Source organism: Bubalus bubalis, chromosome 1 (assembly GCF_019923935.1).
Source record: "Bubalus bubalis isolate 160015118507 breed Murrah chromosome 1, NDDB_SH_1, whole genome shotgun sequence".
Lineage (NCBI taxonomy): Eukaryota > Metazoa > Chordata > Mammalia > Artiodactyla > Bovidae > Bubalus > Bubalus bubalis.
Genome location: NC_059157.1, coordinates 89,730,552 through 89,746,809, shown reverse-complemented (window position 1 = coordinate 89,746,809; position 16,258 = coordinate 89,730,552). Strand labels below are relative to the sequence as shown.

Below are 16,258 nucleotides of genomic sequence, written 5' to 3'. Positions count from 1 at the left end.
TAAAATGATCCTTAAAATAACTTCTAAAGCCTGTCAAACTCCGGATAAGAAAGCATTCATCTCTGTACATTAGCTGCTAGTTGTTCAGGGTCCAGTAGAAGCTCAAGAGTTTTTAAATTTGGCTTATAAAGTTGCTTAAAAAATAAAACTATATGTATGTATGTGTATACACACCCCGCCCTGCAAATTCGCCCATAGAAAATTAAAGCTGTCATCCTTTGAATTATGATGATCCAGTCGCTAAGTTGTATCCGATTCTTGGGATTGCATTGACTATAGCCCGCCAGGCTCCTCTGTCCATGGGATTCTCCAGGCAAGATTACTGGAGTGGGTTGCCATTCCTTGACCCAGGGATCAAACCCTTGTCTCTGGCATCTCCTGAGTTGCAGGTGGATTCTTTACCACTAGTGCCACCTGGGAAGCCCTTGGAAGAGGTAGAGGCATTTTTAAGCTTGGAGGGGCTGGTGTGACTCTGTGAGGGATTGACTGTAACGCATATAGTGACCCAGAGGGTAAGTGGGGAAGGAATGGATGCTAATACTGGTAAGTATTAAATCCTCTCTATTAAAAGAAGACAGTTTTACCACAGAGAGTGGTGGACTGTTTCAGATCTCTAAGTATCATTAGGGAGGCAAAAGAGATGGTTAAAGTGAGGTAAAGCATAAAGAATAAGGATAAGTAAAATAAGGGCCTCAAAATTAATATTATGCATGATCCGATCTGGAATAACCAACAACTGCCTACATCAACTGGACATTTAGATTCCAATTGCCAAGCAAAATTGTGTAGGGTCCTGAACCAGCTATGAAGATGTTTAAAAGTCCATAAGCCTGGCCCCATCTGAGCTAACCAACGCCAAGGGTCCAAGGTGGGGCACAGAGAATGATCCACTGATGTGCAGGAAGAGCCTGTCATCTCACAAACATACTCTGTCCTTAGCGATGACTCATCTTTGGTCCTTTAGGATCATCTGCAAGACTGCTATATATTGTAACATCGAAAAATGTGTGCCCTCCCCTTTTATAAGGGCACCTTTCTGTATTCTATGTGCACATCTATTCGTCACTTAAGTAAGAAAATTTTGCTAATAAATGTTAGGTGGTTTCCGACCATGGCTATTGCTGAGCTAGTCCTGATCAGCTGCTGCTGCTGCTGCTAAGTTGGCGTCAGTCGTGTCTGACTCTGTGTGACCCCATAGACGGCAGCTCACCAGGCTCCCCTGTCCCTGGCATTCTCCAGGCAAGAACACTGGAGTGGGTTGCCATTTCCTTCTCCAGGGCATGAAAGTGAAAAGTGAAAGTGAAGTCACTCAGTTGTGTCCGACTCCTAGCGACCCCATGGACTGCAGCCTACCAGGCTCCTCTGTCCATGGGATTTTCCAGGCAAGAGTACTGGAGTGGGGTGCCATTGCCTTCTCCCCTGATCAGCTAGTATATCTAATTAGAATGCAGATCTGCACCTTCCCATGCCCATTTTAGAGCCACCTAGGTCTTGCTTATTACATAGATCTGTGTCTCAAAGAGATGCCCCATTTCTTTTTTAAACCGTGTTCCCCACCCCCACCCCGCTCCTAGGGAGACGCGGTGGCTACAGTTTGTCTTTTTTTCCTTGGTGCGGGTACCATTCTAATTTGGTCTGATTTCATTTTCCTGTTCTGGTTTAGGGCACTGGCATATTTTAAAGCTATCTTGCTAGAGGGTGGCTTCTTCTCTTAGAAGTACATTAGGTGGACAGTCTGGGGATGTGTGCAGAGAGGTGGAAGAGGAAGTGGAGTGGAAAACAGGAGAGCACAATGGCAAGAGTCTGCTGATGGTTTCTTCTTGCATGCTGCTTTACCCCTTACTCACCAACGACTTTCATTTTCTAAAATAGTAGATCAACAAATCCTCAGTGGCTCCCTGGGCCCTAGGAAGTCGAGTCCCATCTCCTCAGCCTGGCACTGGAGGCCTCCCACCACCGCATGGCCTCAGTGGGTCTCCACATTCTTCACACCCACCCTCCAGTTTCCTCACACCCCTTACCTGCCTGGTGCAGCCCCTGGGGCCCATCTTTCTCCCGTCTCCTTGGTTCTTCTTGTCCTTTCTCTGAACTTCTCCAGCAGGCACTGTCTGTGTCACTCATTAGGGCTTAGTCATAGTAGCCACATTTTAAATTAATGATTTCATACATGTATGATTTATCTCACTAACCAGACCAGAACTCCCAGGACTGGAGGCCCATGGGTTGAATTCAACCCACCAACATGTTTTGTTTGGCCCACACAATGTTTTTGAAGAATATGAAATAGTTGCCTTGATGGCATATCATAAAAATTTGATTTTGTGACTTCTCGTGACAAGCCAGAGGCTCTGACAATGCTGGGCTGGCATTCTAGGATGGCTCCAATCAGCTGGAGCTGCTGACTGGAGTAATGATGGTCCCTTCAGAGTGACGCGTCCTTTCCACCTTGGCGGGGTCCGAATCACGCCTCTGACCTGCGCTGGCCCCTTCCTGATCTCACTGACCTTCCTGTCTCCTACAGTCATTTAAACTTGCAACCTCTGAACTACACCCTATGTCCTTGGAGGACATGGTCTTTGTCTTCATTTCCTCACCTCCTCAGTGTCTGAACACTGCTATTTACATAACAGGTGCTGAAAAAATACTTCCTGAATGGAAGGAAGAAAGGCCAGAATTGAAGAAGCAGATGAAAGTGATAGGGAGATGAGGGTTAAAGGAGGCCAAGGCTAAGGACAAATGATGAAGTGTTTTCCAGTGCCTCAAAAAGGATGTGAAAGCAAGACTTTAGAAACCCTACAAATATGATTAAAATCTAAACTGTTTTGCTTTAAATCTTTTTTAATATATCAAAAGTCCTGCTTTAGTGACATGTTAGTCCCACCAGAAAATAACCCCAACACCCCCTTTATAGCTTCAAATGGCAGTGATTTATAAAGCTCTTTTAGAAAATAAAAAGAGGTATTTTGTTTTTAAAATGGTAATTTCCCAGAAGCGGGACAAGAGAAACTCAGATTATCTAGTGAGGCTCTTCAACTCTGAGTGTACTTTACCATGTCAATAGTGAAATGAGTCAGTCTGTCCTTTTTAAAAGAAAAACCACACAACTTTAAGCCTTACTTTGTACTGCTGACTAGGTAAGAGAAATTACCCCAAAGGCTGTCTTCAGTTCACATCTGTCTACAAAATCTCAAAAGAAATACACTGTTTAAGAGATGCATGTTACCAAGGACGTTTTCCTGAACTTGCACCAAATTCCTCGTGGGTGTCATCCAAGCTGCCCCTTTCCACTCAAGTGAGAGTGAAGTTCAGAAGATTAGGAAGAGCAGGGCTCCAGAATACTAGACACATCATTCAATGACTGAACTTTAAGTTAAACTTCACAGATGAAACTGTGATTCCAGAGGAGAAATTGGGCCTTAACTCAGTGTTCTAACACTGGAGGTTTTACAGCCTTCCTTTTCTCTAAAAACCCTCTGAACTCTGTTGTGAAGGGAACAGGAGGGATAAACTGGTCTTACTGATGCCTCGACACCTCTAGGTTTGAGGGCATGAAGTGAATGGAGTTGGCACCGAGGTGCTGGGGAGAGACAAAGTGGAGAGACTTCAACTCGTCCACTGTGAGAGTTCGTGTTTGAGCTAGAAGTTTGAGGAACTAAAGCTGAGCAAAGCTTTAGGTCTGGGATGTGAGTATCTCAAGCTGCTGGGATAGAGAGGAACTCACTAATGGGAGATGTGTAGAGGCATCCAAGAACAGACATCTGCCTCACTTGACTCTTAGTCAAATTTTTTCTTGTCTGCCTGCTGAGGTGACCTAATTTTTTCACTTCAAGAAATTATAACTTAAAACCCATACCCACTTATAAGCATCAGACTGTGGAAAGTTTCATTCCATAGGCAGGGCCTTATCATAGTCTTCTAAAATCCTGGTGTCCTGAGAGATAGTAGAGTGTGGCGGTAACAGCATGGGTTCTGGGGTCAGGCAAGACTTAGGGTGGAGTCCTAACTCTGCCAGTCAGAGGATCTGCAGCCCTAGGAAAGTCAGGTAACTTCTTCCAGCCACACTTTTCTCACCTCCAAAAGGAGAATAAGAATAGTACAATTGCATGGGATTACGCTGAGATGTGAGTGAGAGAGCGCAAGCAGACGATTTATCGCAGCACCCTGCAGGGAGCTGGCCACCCCAAACATGCTGTTTTCATCAGGGTCTCTCACAGTACAGGAAAATTCAGATGGTCAGTTGGGTGAAAGGTCATCAGGATCTTCGAGGATTTCATAACTTGGCTGGGCATATTGCTCATAGTTCATAATTCTAAACAAGGCTGAGGTCAGTTACTCCTGTCAGAACTTGGGCTGGAAATGATTTTTCCAGTAGGAGGGAGGTTATGCTAAGCTGGCCATGCTCACACCTCTGCCCTCTGTAATCAGATATATGCATTTCTGAACCAGCCAGGAAAGAGGAAGCTGTTCTGCAGGAAGCCAGCTGTCCCACCCGGGGCCTGTCCCACAGCCTTGAGTTTTATCTAGTGGAGCTAACTGGTAACAGATAACCAAAGGCATGCTTCTGACTTGCAGAAGACCAGCAGAATTTTACAGGGACATAGCATGAACAGTTTAATAAGATGCAGAACACAAAATGCATTTCAGTAATACCCAAGAACATGTAATGTTTCAGAGTTTGGAAAAAACACAGCTACTCTGTCCATTCCAATTTATAAGCAGATTCTACAGCCTGAGAGGTCTGGGCTTTTACTGGCCTTTTTCCCTGATGATGTAATGAGTATCTGAAACTGACAAATCTAAGGCTGGACAAGAAACTCAGAACTAGAGATCACGTCATCTTTCCTTAAAGTAACATCTCACTGCCTGCTTACTTTCCTGCAGAAAGACTGGACTGAGTGAGACTCACCACAGTAACCAGTCATGTCACACTTTCAGCCAGTAATAACTCTTGGTACCCTAACATTTTCTATTTAAAATGCACCTAAATGGCTTTCCTCTCTATTCCCTGCCTTTTCTCTTTAAACCCCACCTTAAGATCTTGGTCCATCCTAGCTGACACTACCATGCATCTGGTTCTACATACTACTTTTCTCAAGTATGAATCTTCTTATATCTACAGCCAGATTAGTCAGGAATCCCTTTCTTGAATACTGTCTTAATTTAGACTGCTCGAATAGAATACCATAGTCTGAGTGGCTTATAAACAACAGAATTTTATTTCTTACAGTTCTAAAGGCCGGAAGTCCAAGACTGGGGTGTCAGCATGGTGATGTCCTGGTAAGGGTTCTTGTCGGGATTGTAGATTGCTGACTTTTCATATCTTTCCACAGTGACGTGTAGAGAGAGGAAGCAATGTCTCTCATGATTCTTTCAAGGGCACTAATCTCATTTATGAGGACTCTGCCCTCATAAATAACCTCATCTAATCTTTATCACCTTCCAAAGGTCCTACTTCCTAATATTACATTCAGGGAGAGGGTAGGGGTTCAACATGCAAATTTGGGGAGGGGAGCACCGTTCGGTTTATAACAGAGGTCTAAGTCTAAGCCAGAACTCTACACACATGAGTTGGCCATGATACAATCTATCCTATACCAGAAAAATGAGAGGACTATACAGATCTTCTGTAGACTCCTTGGGGGTAGTCATGAAAAATCTAGAATCATGTTGTGGAAGGCTAAAATAATTTAACATAAAACAAGCAAGAATGTATATAATGTTGAGAACATTCTGAAATGGTTAAGGCTAGAATATTCTCAAGTTACATAACTATTTCTTCTAAATTTTGGGGATAATCACAGAAAGTATCCTTCTCTCAAGACTATTTGAGGACTAAAGAAGTGGGCAAGGAAGAGATTAAAATGTAAAAGAGATTAAAGTGAAGATGAAATTAAAATAAAAACAAACATATCAAATGCTAGCAGTTGTTATTTCTAGGTGCTATGGTTATGGGTAATTTTGATCTTTTTCTTTCGCATCTTTGTCTATTTTCCACATCCTCTACAATGAACATATGACTCTGATAAGCAGAAAGGAACTCCAAGAAGCTGTAAGATAAAGATAAAGATGAGGTCTTCCAAATATTTGATGAAAGACAAATTAGGGTTCTTCTATCATCAGCTGGTGATTGCCATAACATGATAATATGTCCTGTGAATTTCTAGGAAGAGTATGTGGTCACTCATAATCATAAATACAATTTTAATCATAAATACAATTTTCCATGGGCTGTAGGGATCGAGCATGCCAATGGTGTTGAGGATAATGAATAAGTGAATTTTTTAGTGTTATCGATACTTTTGGGGAAAGCAAGAGAGGCACTGTTCAGGACTCCAGTGCTTTAGGTAATAGGCTTCTACTGAAGGGCTGTGAGTACAAAAAGAAACTCATGACAAGACAGGGAGAATGGGAGACTCTAAAACCAGGATAGCAGCTGCCCAGACATGTTCTATAGGGAAGACACCAGTAAGAGTCTGAGATAAGAGACTTCCAGAAAGACAGTTGTAACATAAAGTCAAAATACTGTGGGACAAGGGGTAAGAGTGAAGCATGGAAGCAGCATGGGCAAGTAGGAAGGGCCAAAGGAGGAGCCACAGGCTAGGAAAGGGCATTTAAAAGTGTCTAGAAGGGTCTTGCTGTAACTGATGAAGTTCAAACTTCATTAGAGAAGTTTGAAATTAATTTGAATTTGAAAATTTCAGATCTTACATATGAATTCAACAGTAACACCAGAGATGGTGAGAAAAAATAAGGGTGGGAAGGCTATGGAATCCAGAGGCCTTGTAAAGGATACTGAAGGGTCCTTGAAGGCTATTGGTGGAAATTTGCCAAAGACAGTGTAAAACAGAGGGAGGGAAAACCAGTGATCTGCCCTCCTTTGCCCCAGTGTGTTCCATAGAGTTTCTTTGAACAACACGAGGGAGAAATGAATGCTGAATTCTTAAGCCTTTGGGTCAGACAGGTAACATAAACACATGAAGTAGTCCAGTCCAGAGTGACCTACAGTGTAGGCAAGAGCCCATCACACTCTGCTTGAAGGGACAGCTGTGGAAATATGGGCCTATGGTTGCCAAGTCTGAGTTTTCAAGTAAAGCCAGATATCTGGATTTCTCTGAGAAGTGTTATTGTTAGTAACTAATCAAATCTCTAAAAAACCATCAAGTAAGTCAAAGAAAACATACATGGGGAGGAACATGGGGTTGGGGGCCTGGGCGAGTTTGTGACCCATTCCTGGACCCCTTCCTCAGTACAGCTGCAACTTTGGTTAAGGAATGGATTTAAACATGACATGCTATCTAGAAAGCACACAAACATCTGACCTTTGGCCAGTCCTGAGACTACTAGGGATGCTCGAGCGGCAAAAGAAATTGGTATAATGGCATCACTGCTAATACCTTGGGGAGAAAACTACACAAGTTTAAGTAAGCCTAATGTCCAGATGTATAAAGAACAAAGTATAGAATCTGGGAATGACTTAAATGTGGGCCAGAGTCAATGCCTGAGAGCACTTGCATGCTATTTTCTAGTAGAAAGCTGCACTTGAATACTGAAGAACAAAACCTACCCCTGGGGGCAATTTTACAAAATAATACAGACTTGGCATATGCCATGCTAGTGACCAGAGAATTGATTAGTTAGGGTTTCTGTGGCTTTGGATACATTTCCAGGTAAGAGAGATGTTACAGTGAATACAATTATCCATGTCCCAAGTGCATGGAAAGCTCAAGACTGCCCTGTTTCAGGTTGGAAAGTAGAAGTGCTTAAGTGCAGACCCCCTAAATGCTCAGAGTGACAGAATTCAACAAGATTCCTACCACCTACACCAGGTTGATTAGTGTGTGTCCCCTTCTCCCTCCATTCATGTTCACTGAGAACCTGTAAATCTGACTTCGTTTGGAAATATGGTCTTTCCCGATATAAATAAGATGAGGTCATATTGGACACAGGGGGGCCCTGATACAATGACTGGTGTTCTTATAAGAAGAGGGAATTCTGGACACGGACACACGTTGAAGGAAGACAACCATGTGATGGCAGAAGCAGATTTCGGAGTTGCCACCACCACCACCCAAAGAATGCTAAGGATTGCTGGCAACCAGGAGATTCCACAAGAGTCAAGGAAGGATTCTTCCTGCAAGCCTTTGCAGGAAGAAGCACGGCCCTGCTGGCACTTTGATTTCTAGCCTCCAGAACTGAGAGAACACATTTCTATTGTTATAAAACACCCAGTTTGTGATAATGTGTTATAGCAGCCCTAGGAAACTGAGATTTTTTTCAAGCTACTTCTGGAATGAAAGGCCTGCTGTGGTGGATTATACAATGACTTACAATTATGCCCCAAACTAGAGCAATATGGAGGGTACAAGATAAAGGCACAGGAAACATTCTGCCAACTGAGCATGAAAACCCTTGTTTTTGGAAAGAATGGAAATGAGGAATAATGACTAGTAACCAAATAGAGAGCAAGAGAACTTCCAGTTCCAATGGTGTTATACATAGCATTTATCCCAGAGTTGAACTAAATTTAATTTCATGTAAGGGAAACTACACATTACAGATTTTAAAGATTCTAGTCATCTTATCCTTTTCCAACTTAGTTTCCTTTCTGTAAAGAAAAAACCAAGCCCTGAAAAATAACTACAAGTCATTTTAGTTCTTTACATATCTAAAGAACAAGATTAAATATTAAGTTATTTATAACTTTATCCCACTTCATATGCAGAAAGTTTTCCTAATATACACTTACATGATTGTTGAGGGGTGGGGTGCTTTTCATTTGCCTTTGTAAAAATTGAAAGTATAGTTATTTTTAAATCTGGTTATATTAGAAATAAACATAGTATTGATTTATCTATGGGTTCACAGTGTTACTTTTTCTTTGGTTTTATATTTCATGTCTCAGACCTCTTTTCTCATATCAGCTAGTCTAAGCCAAGGGAAAGGAAGGAGAGGCTTCATTTATCTCACTTAGAGGTTCAATTAATAAAGCCACAACAATAACACGAACCATGCCATTAAGGCCTAACGTCCAACTAGATGTACTCAGCCACATTATCACCACCAGCTATAATTACCACCACCACACAGACCTTGGACCAAAAGCCTCTCTTACAATTCTGGTACATGTAAATGAATTTCTTTTAAAAATGCTGTTCATTAGGAAGGGTATTGCTCTGTATCATATTTGAATGATTTCTAGACTATGAGTGTCTGCTCATGTAAAACTCCAGGGTAGTACATAACTATAACATATGTGTGCCATACTCAGTTACATATCAAGAAAGTTTAAACACATCCACCTATTTACATCATATGATCCTGGCCAGCTCTGTGGTAGTTGACACCTCAGACCACAAGTTATGCCTACTGATAACCTAAATAGCATGACAGATAACACATATGTCATGATAATATTATATCATTTAAGGATATATAGGTAAACTGCATGTGCTTCCTGTGTGATATATTTGTATTTATTATACATTTATAATATACATGTATAAATATATAACATATTTGATATTTCATATTATGAAAATGTCATTAAACAAAATATATATTTATAAATACATGATATATAAAATACTGGGGCTGAGAGAGAATGATATCCATTCAAATTTCTGATTTGTGGAAAGGGTTTCAGTGGTTTCAACAATTGTCTTGAAAATAAGTAGATCTGTGACAAGCTAACATTAAATTTAGAGTAATAACATATCACTTATGTGTATTCTCTATGTTGAAGGTAGACAGATGACTGTTTGGAGGAAAGAATCTTGCTGCCTAGAACATTTAAAAATGTTTTGTGGAGGGCATTCCTGAGCTGCCTTTGGACCAAATTCTGACTCTGAACACTTTTACCCACAAGGAACCACCTCTATGTTCCAGGAAATAAGTCTCAGAGAGGCATCTTCCAAGGTCCTATGTGATAATTAACAAGACCCAGAAGGACAGGCGGAATTTACAGAGATTTCTCTTAAAAAAAGAAAATCATGAAAATGTACCTGATCTAATTTGGATTTATCCATAAACAGGTAAACATTCCATTTTAGCATTAAAACATGGCTAAAATCAATTTTAAGAGATTTTATATTTATATACACAGCACTTCACACAAATCTAATAAAGATATGCCTTTCTCTGAAATTGCCTGAGAGCTCTGTCATTATAAGCTCCTAATACATTAGAAGGTGCTCAAGGAATGTTCATAAATGAATGAATGGGTAAACAACCACTGCTCCTGAACATTACCCTGTGATGCCCTTAATAAATTTATTCTACGGGATGACTCTGGGTGATTAAAATGGTATGCTCCCTTTCACTTAGGCCACTAGGAAGCTTAGAGCTAAATTTGTGATTTACTTCTAACAAACATAAAGGACCAGAGAGTATATATTTTGGTTTCCCATTCTTATCTCTGCTTTTATATTCCAATTACTGATTCCCTCAACTACTTATCTTATTCTTCTGTATTGCGTGTTCTTTAGAAGTGAGGTATAAAATAGATTAATAAAAAAAAGAATCTTTCTTAAAACCATAACACCTTACTAACCTCTCCTACAACACTCAGTGATTTTTTTTTTTTTTTTTAAAAGAGCTCTCCCCAAAGTAACCATTCTGCTTTGCTCTTAGTTGCTCAGTTGTGACTGACTCTGTGACTCCATGGACTGTAGCCCGCCAGGCTCCTCTGTCCATGGGGATTCTCCAGGCAAGAATCCTGGAGCGGGTTGTCATGTCCTCCAGGGTTCTTCCCAACCCAGGGATTGAACCCAGTCTCCCACATTGCAGGCAGATTCTTGACCATCTGAGCCACCAGGGAAGCCCGATTAACCATTCTATCTTTGGTAAATTCTAGAAAACCCTAGGGTTTAATGGGAAAGTTAGAAAAGCAATGGCCTAAGCCTCTGATCGTTGTTGGATCTGCTTGTCCCTCAAAAGTGAGGCTATTCCTCTGAAGCAGTGCTAAACGAAACAAGAGATTGAGCTGTTTGCTCTTGTGGCTTATATTTGTCACTTTCCTATAGTGTACAGAAGCCATATGTTCCCAAAGGCTTAACTTTAAACACCAGGGTGAGAAGGTAAGAGAAACAAAAGAGGAGAGAGAACTGTCTGTGTCAGAGGCAACTCTCTATAGTTCTTTCCCACTGAATGTAGACATCAACTTAATTTTGGCCTAACAAATTTATGCTTAGTTTTTTTTCTATGCTCTTTTATTCTCTTTAAGATGCAATCCATTTAGATTTCAAAATAGACTATTGTGTAGGTGGCAAATTTCATTCCAAGACACAAACAAAAGTGCTTTTCAACAATTGTCCATGTCCATATTTAAGCAATTAGTTTAGACAATCATGTCAAGCCTTACACAATTCTGCACAATGGATTTTCTTTAAAGAGTAAGATACAATTTAAGAAGCTGAAAGTAAGCTTAACTAGGAGAAAAACTCCAGGGGGCTAGACAGGAAATTCTGGAAACCCAGTCTCTATCCACGCATGGGAGTTAAGAAGCATAAAACCCACCTGGACTTGAAGGCTGCCTTCAGCTGATATGTCAAAAGAGAGGAATGGATTCCTGACTTGGGTTTTGTTTTCCCTGTCTAAATGGTAGTCCAAGAAATTAGACCAAGAAAAGTGCTGCTTTGGTTCTCTGCAGCCGGCTCCACTCTCCCTTCCTTCTCTTCTTCCCTGGCCCCCCACCCCCCGCCACCCCAACTAATGCTTCAGGCAGCTGCCACACTAAGGTGGTGGCCGTGCCCAAGGCTCTGAAGATGAGGGAAGGGGAGAAACAAGGGGGAGCTCTGTGACTAAGCCGTAACCCAGCGCAGGGATGGGTAAGTGAGCTAAGTGTAACCCTGCTGCTAGTCTTCCTGGTAGAATCAAGACCATAGAGAAGGTATGTGGTCCAGACTTGTCTGTCTCCTTCCGTGAGGGCTGCTTAGCAGATCTTGGGATTCCAGTGTTTGAAAGGAGGACAGGACAAGAATGGAGAAAGATGATGGAAAAAAAGTGGACATGGACTGTGGCTAGGTGCTCCATACATCCCAGTCTGCCTGAGATAGTTCTGGTACTATTAACTGTGTCTCCCTTTCACTCTCCACAGCTCTGACCCAGTGTTTCTTAGGAGTGTGTATTTGTGCTGTACGGAGACAATTCTTTCAGGAGACTGCTTTGCTCAGTGTAGAAAATTTAGCAGACCTACTTGTGTCCACTAAATGCCAACAGCATCCTCCCCCCACCCTATCATTTTTTGCACACCCTGTCATTTTGACAAGCATAAATGTCCTCCCTCTTTTCAAATGCCTTCTGGGGAGAGTAGTAAAGCCCTGGTGAAGTCACTGAATGCTTTCTCAGTGAAGAAATAAGTAAGGTGAGGTTCAGAGAGGTGAAATGATTTAAGGCCATTGCTAGAAAATGACCCAGGAATTAACTGTTTCTTAATTTTACATACTGTGCTCCTTCCAGGACAAAATTCTACTGTCCCATGACACTCCTGTAGCTGAATCACTGTCTGCAGAGGCCCAAACTGCAGGGAAGAATTTACATGTGGTAAAAGCAGTGTTTTATTTGTGACCACTTACTGGTATGTAGTCAGTAGTCAAGCTTCGTAACCTTGAAAAATACCATTATTATTAATAACCTTTGAAACCACCAAGAGTTAGGAAGCTACTGACTTTAGATTTTAAAACACATGACATTTGGTGGTAAGTCACAAATGCTTTCCAGAAAAGGCATAAGGTTGTCATTATTTTTTAAATAAATGAAGCTTAAAGAGGGATTTACCAGTTAACAACAATGGCACCTATAAATATGCTTTTGAAGAATCTTTAAGGAACTAAAAATCTTTTTTTCTTCTAAAAATGTTTAAGATTACAGTATTCTCAAAACAAATCAATAACAACACTTACCTCCTATGGTTCTTATTAGTTTGACTTTCTGAATAAGATTTAATCCTGAAAATAACTCTAGGAGGCAGGCTGAGAAAGTATTATTCCCATTCTTTATGCATGCGTGCATGCTCAGTCACTTCAGTCGTGTCCAACTCTGTGCGACCCCATGGACTGTAGCCCCCCAGGCTCCTCTGTCCATGGAATTCTCCAGGCAGGAATACTGGAGTGGGTTGCCATGCCCTCCTCCAGGGCATCTTCCTGACCCAGGGATTGAACCCACGTCTTCTGCGTCTCCTGCACTGCAGGCAGATTCTTTACTGCTGAGCCACCTAGGAAGCCCACTGACCAAGAAATTGGGGTTGAGAAATTTTAGGGGCTTACTAGAGGGTCGGACCTCCAGTCCAGCATTCTTATATCTTGGAAACTCAAGTCAGGAGCCCTGTTGAGAGTCAACTATTACACTTACCTAAATAATTCCACCTCTTTCTCCAGCATTTAGGAGAAAATATTTTTTTCCTTCACATAATTACTCATGGTCGTTTGTAGTCACTAACAGCAGGCCTCCTGAGCCATGGGGAACGGGCAAACTGGGTTGCTGGCACACTCACCACTCACTGAGCACTTACTTTGTCTCAGGCCTTGGCTGAGGCACTGAGGCTGCAAAGGCTAATCAGAGCCGGCTTGCCTTTGATGGGTTCAAAACTATCTTGAGAGCACCTTTAATATTTTCAGTCAGAGCTGACTCACTTCTGTTACCCTGAGCTGATATGGCCAAACGGTTCACCATGACTGGCTGGCCGTGCCCAAGCCAGGATCCCTCCCTGGGATGCCTAAGTGACCCCTCTTTCGCTCAGCCCTCCTCTCACAAAACCTCAACAACAACAGACTGTAACATGAACTCCAAATCCTGGGACACAGTCTTTGTGTAGATAAGTTCTAGAAATAAACCTATGGCACACCAATTGGACTACTACTGCTACATTAAGAAAAACAAAAAGGTTGTTTATTTGGTTTTGCTGACGACATTGAGAAGCAGATGAAGAATGATCTGACACTTTCGTCTACACTGCCAAAGAACGATGATTTTCAATTTCTCTTTTTTAGACACGTTTGCAGTAGGAGGAGAGGTGGAGTGTCTAGAACTAGGCTTCTATACAGCTCTAAAGTAGTTACTGGGATCTAAACTGCTGTAATATCCTGTGCTGAGCAATTTCAAATATTCTAGAGATTAGATTCATAGGCTTATCAGTACCCTGGAGATTTGATTCGCTTGTTACTGTGAATACTGGTAACTGTGCAGCTTCGGGCAGGGGTGGGGGGCGGGGGGCACCTCCTATGAAATAGTTCCTCACCATCCCCTAGTCTCTCCATTCCCTCTTCTTAACAAATGAAGCAAGCATGTGGCAAATATGTTTCTATTTTTCCACCAAGAATACAGATGTGACAGCTTCTTCCCCTCCTCTTCTCTCATCCTCCCTCCTCAACCCCATCTTTCCCCCTCCCTACCAAATGACCTCATTCCTGTGCAGAACGGACACCAGCTGCAGGGAGGGTGCCTGCACCAAGTGGGATCATTATCATCATTAGGAATGCCAAGAAGCTCAGATGGCCTCATCCACATGTGCCGTGTGTTACGGCTCTGCGGTCTCCCAACATCCACAACCAGGCTGCTGTCTGGAGTTGGAAAGGCTCGGCCTTCCTGAAAATAGTGTTACTAAAAAACCGTTTAGATATTTCTTAACAAATCCATCAGTGACAGGAGCAACAGTGAATAGAACCCGCCAGGATGATGAACCTGGTGGCAGCCTTAAAAGTCATTTGGGTACAAAATTCCCATTTAAGAAAAATGAAGACACGTGAATTTTCAGGGTGAGAATTGTTAAGAGCTTGTTTGCAAGGGGAGGTCTGCCTAGAAAATAAAAATTAGAAAAAGAAATCGAACATGCAGGCAACAATAAAAGGTAATGTTATGATCTCTATTTTCACAGGCACATCCCTATAGATCCAGGTTCATTTCTTCCTGGGCTCATTCACTCTTCTCCACACTACTATCTGTTCATTAGTGCTAACGCATTCCGGAGAATGAGGCTGTGAGGTTTTATGAGACACAGTGGGAATAGCAATTACCATACACTGAGTGCCTACTATGAGCTGGACATTGGGCTATGTGCTAAATGCATGCTTCTCAACATCTTTGCACAGATAGATCATTACTTCCATGTTACAGAGGAGACAACTGAGGCTCAGAGAGGCTTCCTAGGTCCTTTTCTACAAACAAGCACTCTTTCTCAGTGGTCTTGTCCACACTAATAGCTTTAAATGTCATCTATAAGCTATTATCCAATTTACATCTCTAGTCTAGATATCTCTTCTGAGCTCCAAATCTGTTCTTATAATTAAATACCTGTACGACATCTTCATTAGGATGAATCTCAAACATTTTAGATCAAACATGCCTCAAACTGAATGTGGGATCTATTCCTGCCCACTTCCCCCATCTCACCCCACCCCCAGGCTAGGCTCTACTCCAATGTCAGAAACAGGAAGTCATCGGTGACACCCTCATCTTCTGCAATGCCACCAATCCAGGGAGCCATCAAGTCTGGTAAACTCTATCTCCTAAATCTGTCTTGAATCCACCGATCTTGACATTGACTGCCACCATCATTGCTCCCCTGGATAATGCCATTAGCCTCACTGGTTTTCTTTTTGTACTTCCCCAGTCCAGTGTGTGATGAGATTAAAAAAAAAAAAAAATCGGTGTGATTCAAACATAAATATGATCATGTTTATCCTCCTCCCACCCCTACAAAAAACCTTTCACTGCTTCCTTGCTACTAGAAAAGGCCCAAAGTCTCATCAGTGCCTACAAGGCCCTCTTTAATACCCCTCCCCACCCCTCACCTTTGCTTCTGAACCTCTCCACTTTCCTCTCACTCACTGGGCTCTAGTCTAGCTTGCCTTCTCTCAGTCCTTTTTTGCATCAAGTTCCTTCTTGACTCTGGTTTTGGGGGCTTGGCCCTCAGCCTGTGATGCTTTTATGCTGTCTCTTCATCTGGCTAACTCCTACCTATTCTTAAAGTCTCAGCTTAAATATTATTTCACAAAATTGTTTCCCTGCTCCTTTGACTCAATTAAATACCCTGTGTGTTTCTTATTTTTTATATTTATTAATTTAATAGTATATACTATTACTGAAGTATTTATTTGAAAACTTATTCTTCTTTGGCTTTCCCAACTGGAGTATAAACTTAACGAGTTAAAGAAAGACCATGTCTGTCTTGTTAACTGCAGTCATCATGCCTAATGTAATGTCTGGAACACAGAAGATAATCAATATCTGTTAAATGAATAGAAGAGACAAATAACTTGCTCAG

The 16,258-nt window shown here is 41.7% G+C and overlaps 1 protein-coding gene across 3 annotated transcripts in view; it reads right to left on the bottom strand.

Annotated features, from left to right (window-relative positions):
• CMSS1 (cms1 ribosomal small subunit homolog) overlaps positions 1-16,258 on the bottom strand; it is a 389,262-nt gene that overhangs the window by 124,574 nt on the left and 248,430 nt on the right. Inside the window, exon 1 of one of the 3 annotated variants that reach the window (XM_025282539.3) lies at positions 2,022-2,239. The exons of the other annotated variants lie outside the window; for them this stretch is intronic. Coding sequence (XP_025138324.3) covers positions 2,022-2,121 — 100 coding nt within the window. The 5' untranslated portion in view covers positions 2,122-2,239. Of the gene's footprint in view, positions 1-2,021; positions 2,240-16,258 lie in introns of those variants that run through there. 3 annotated transcript variants of the gene reach the window in all.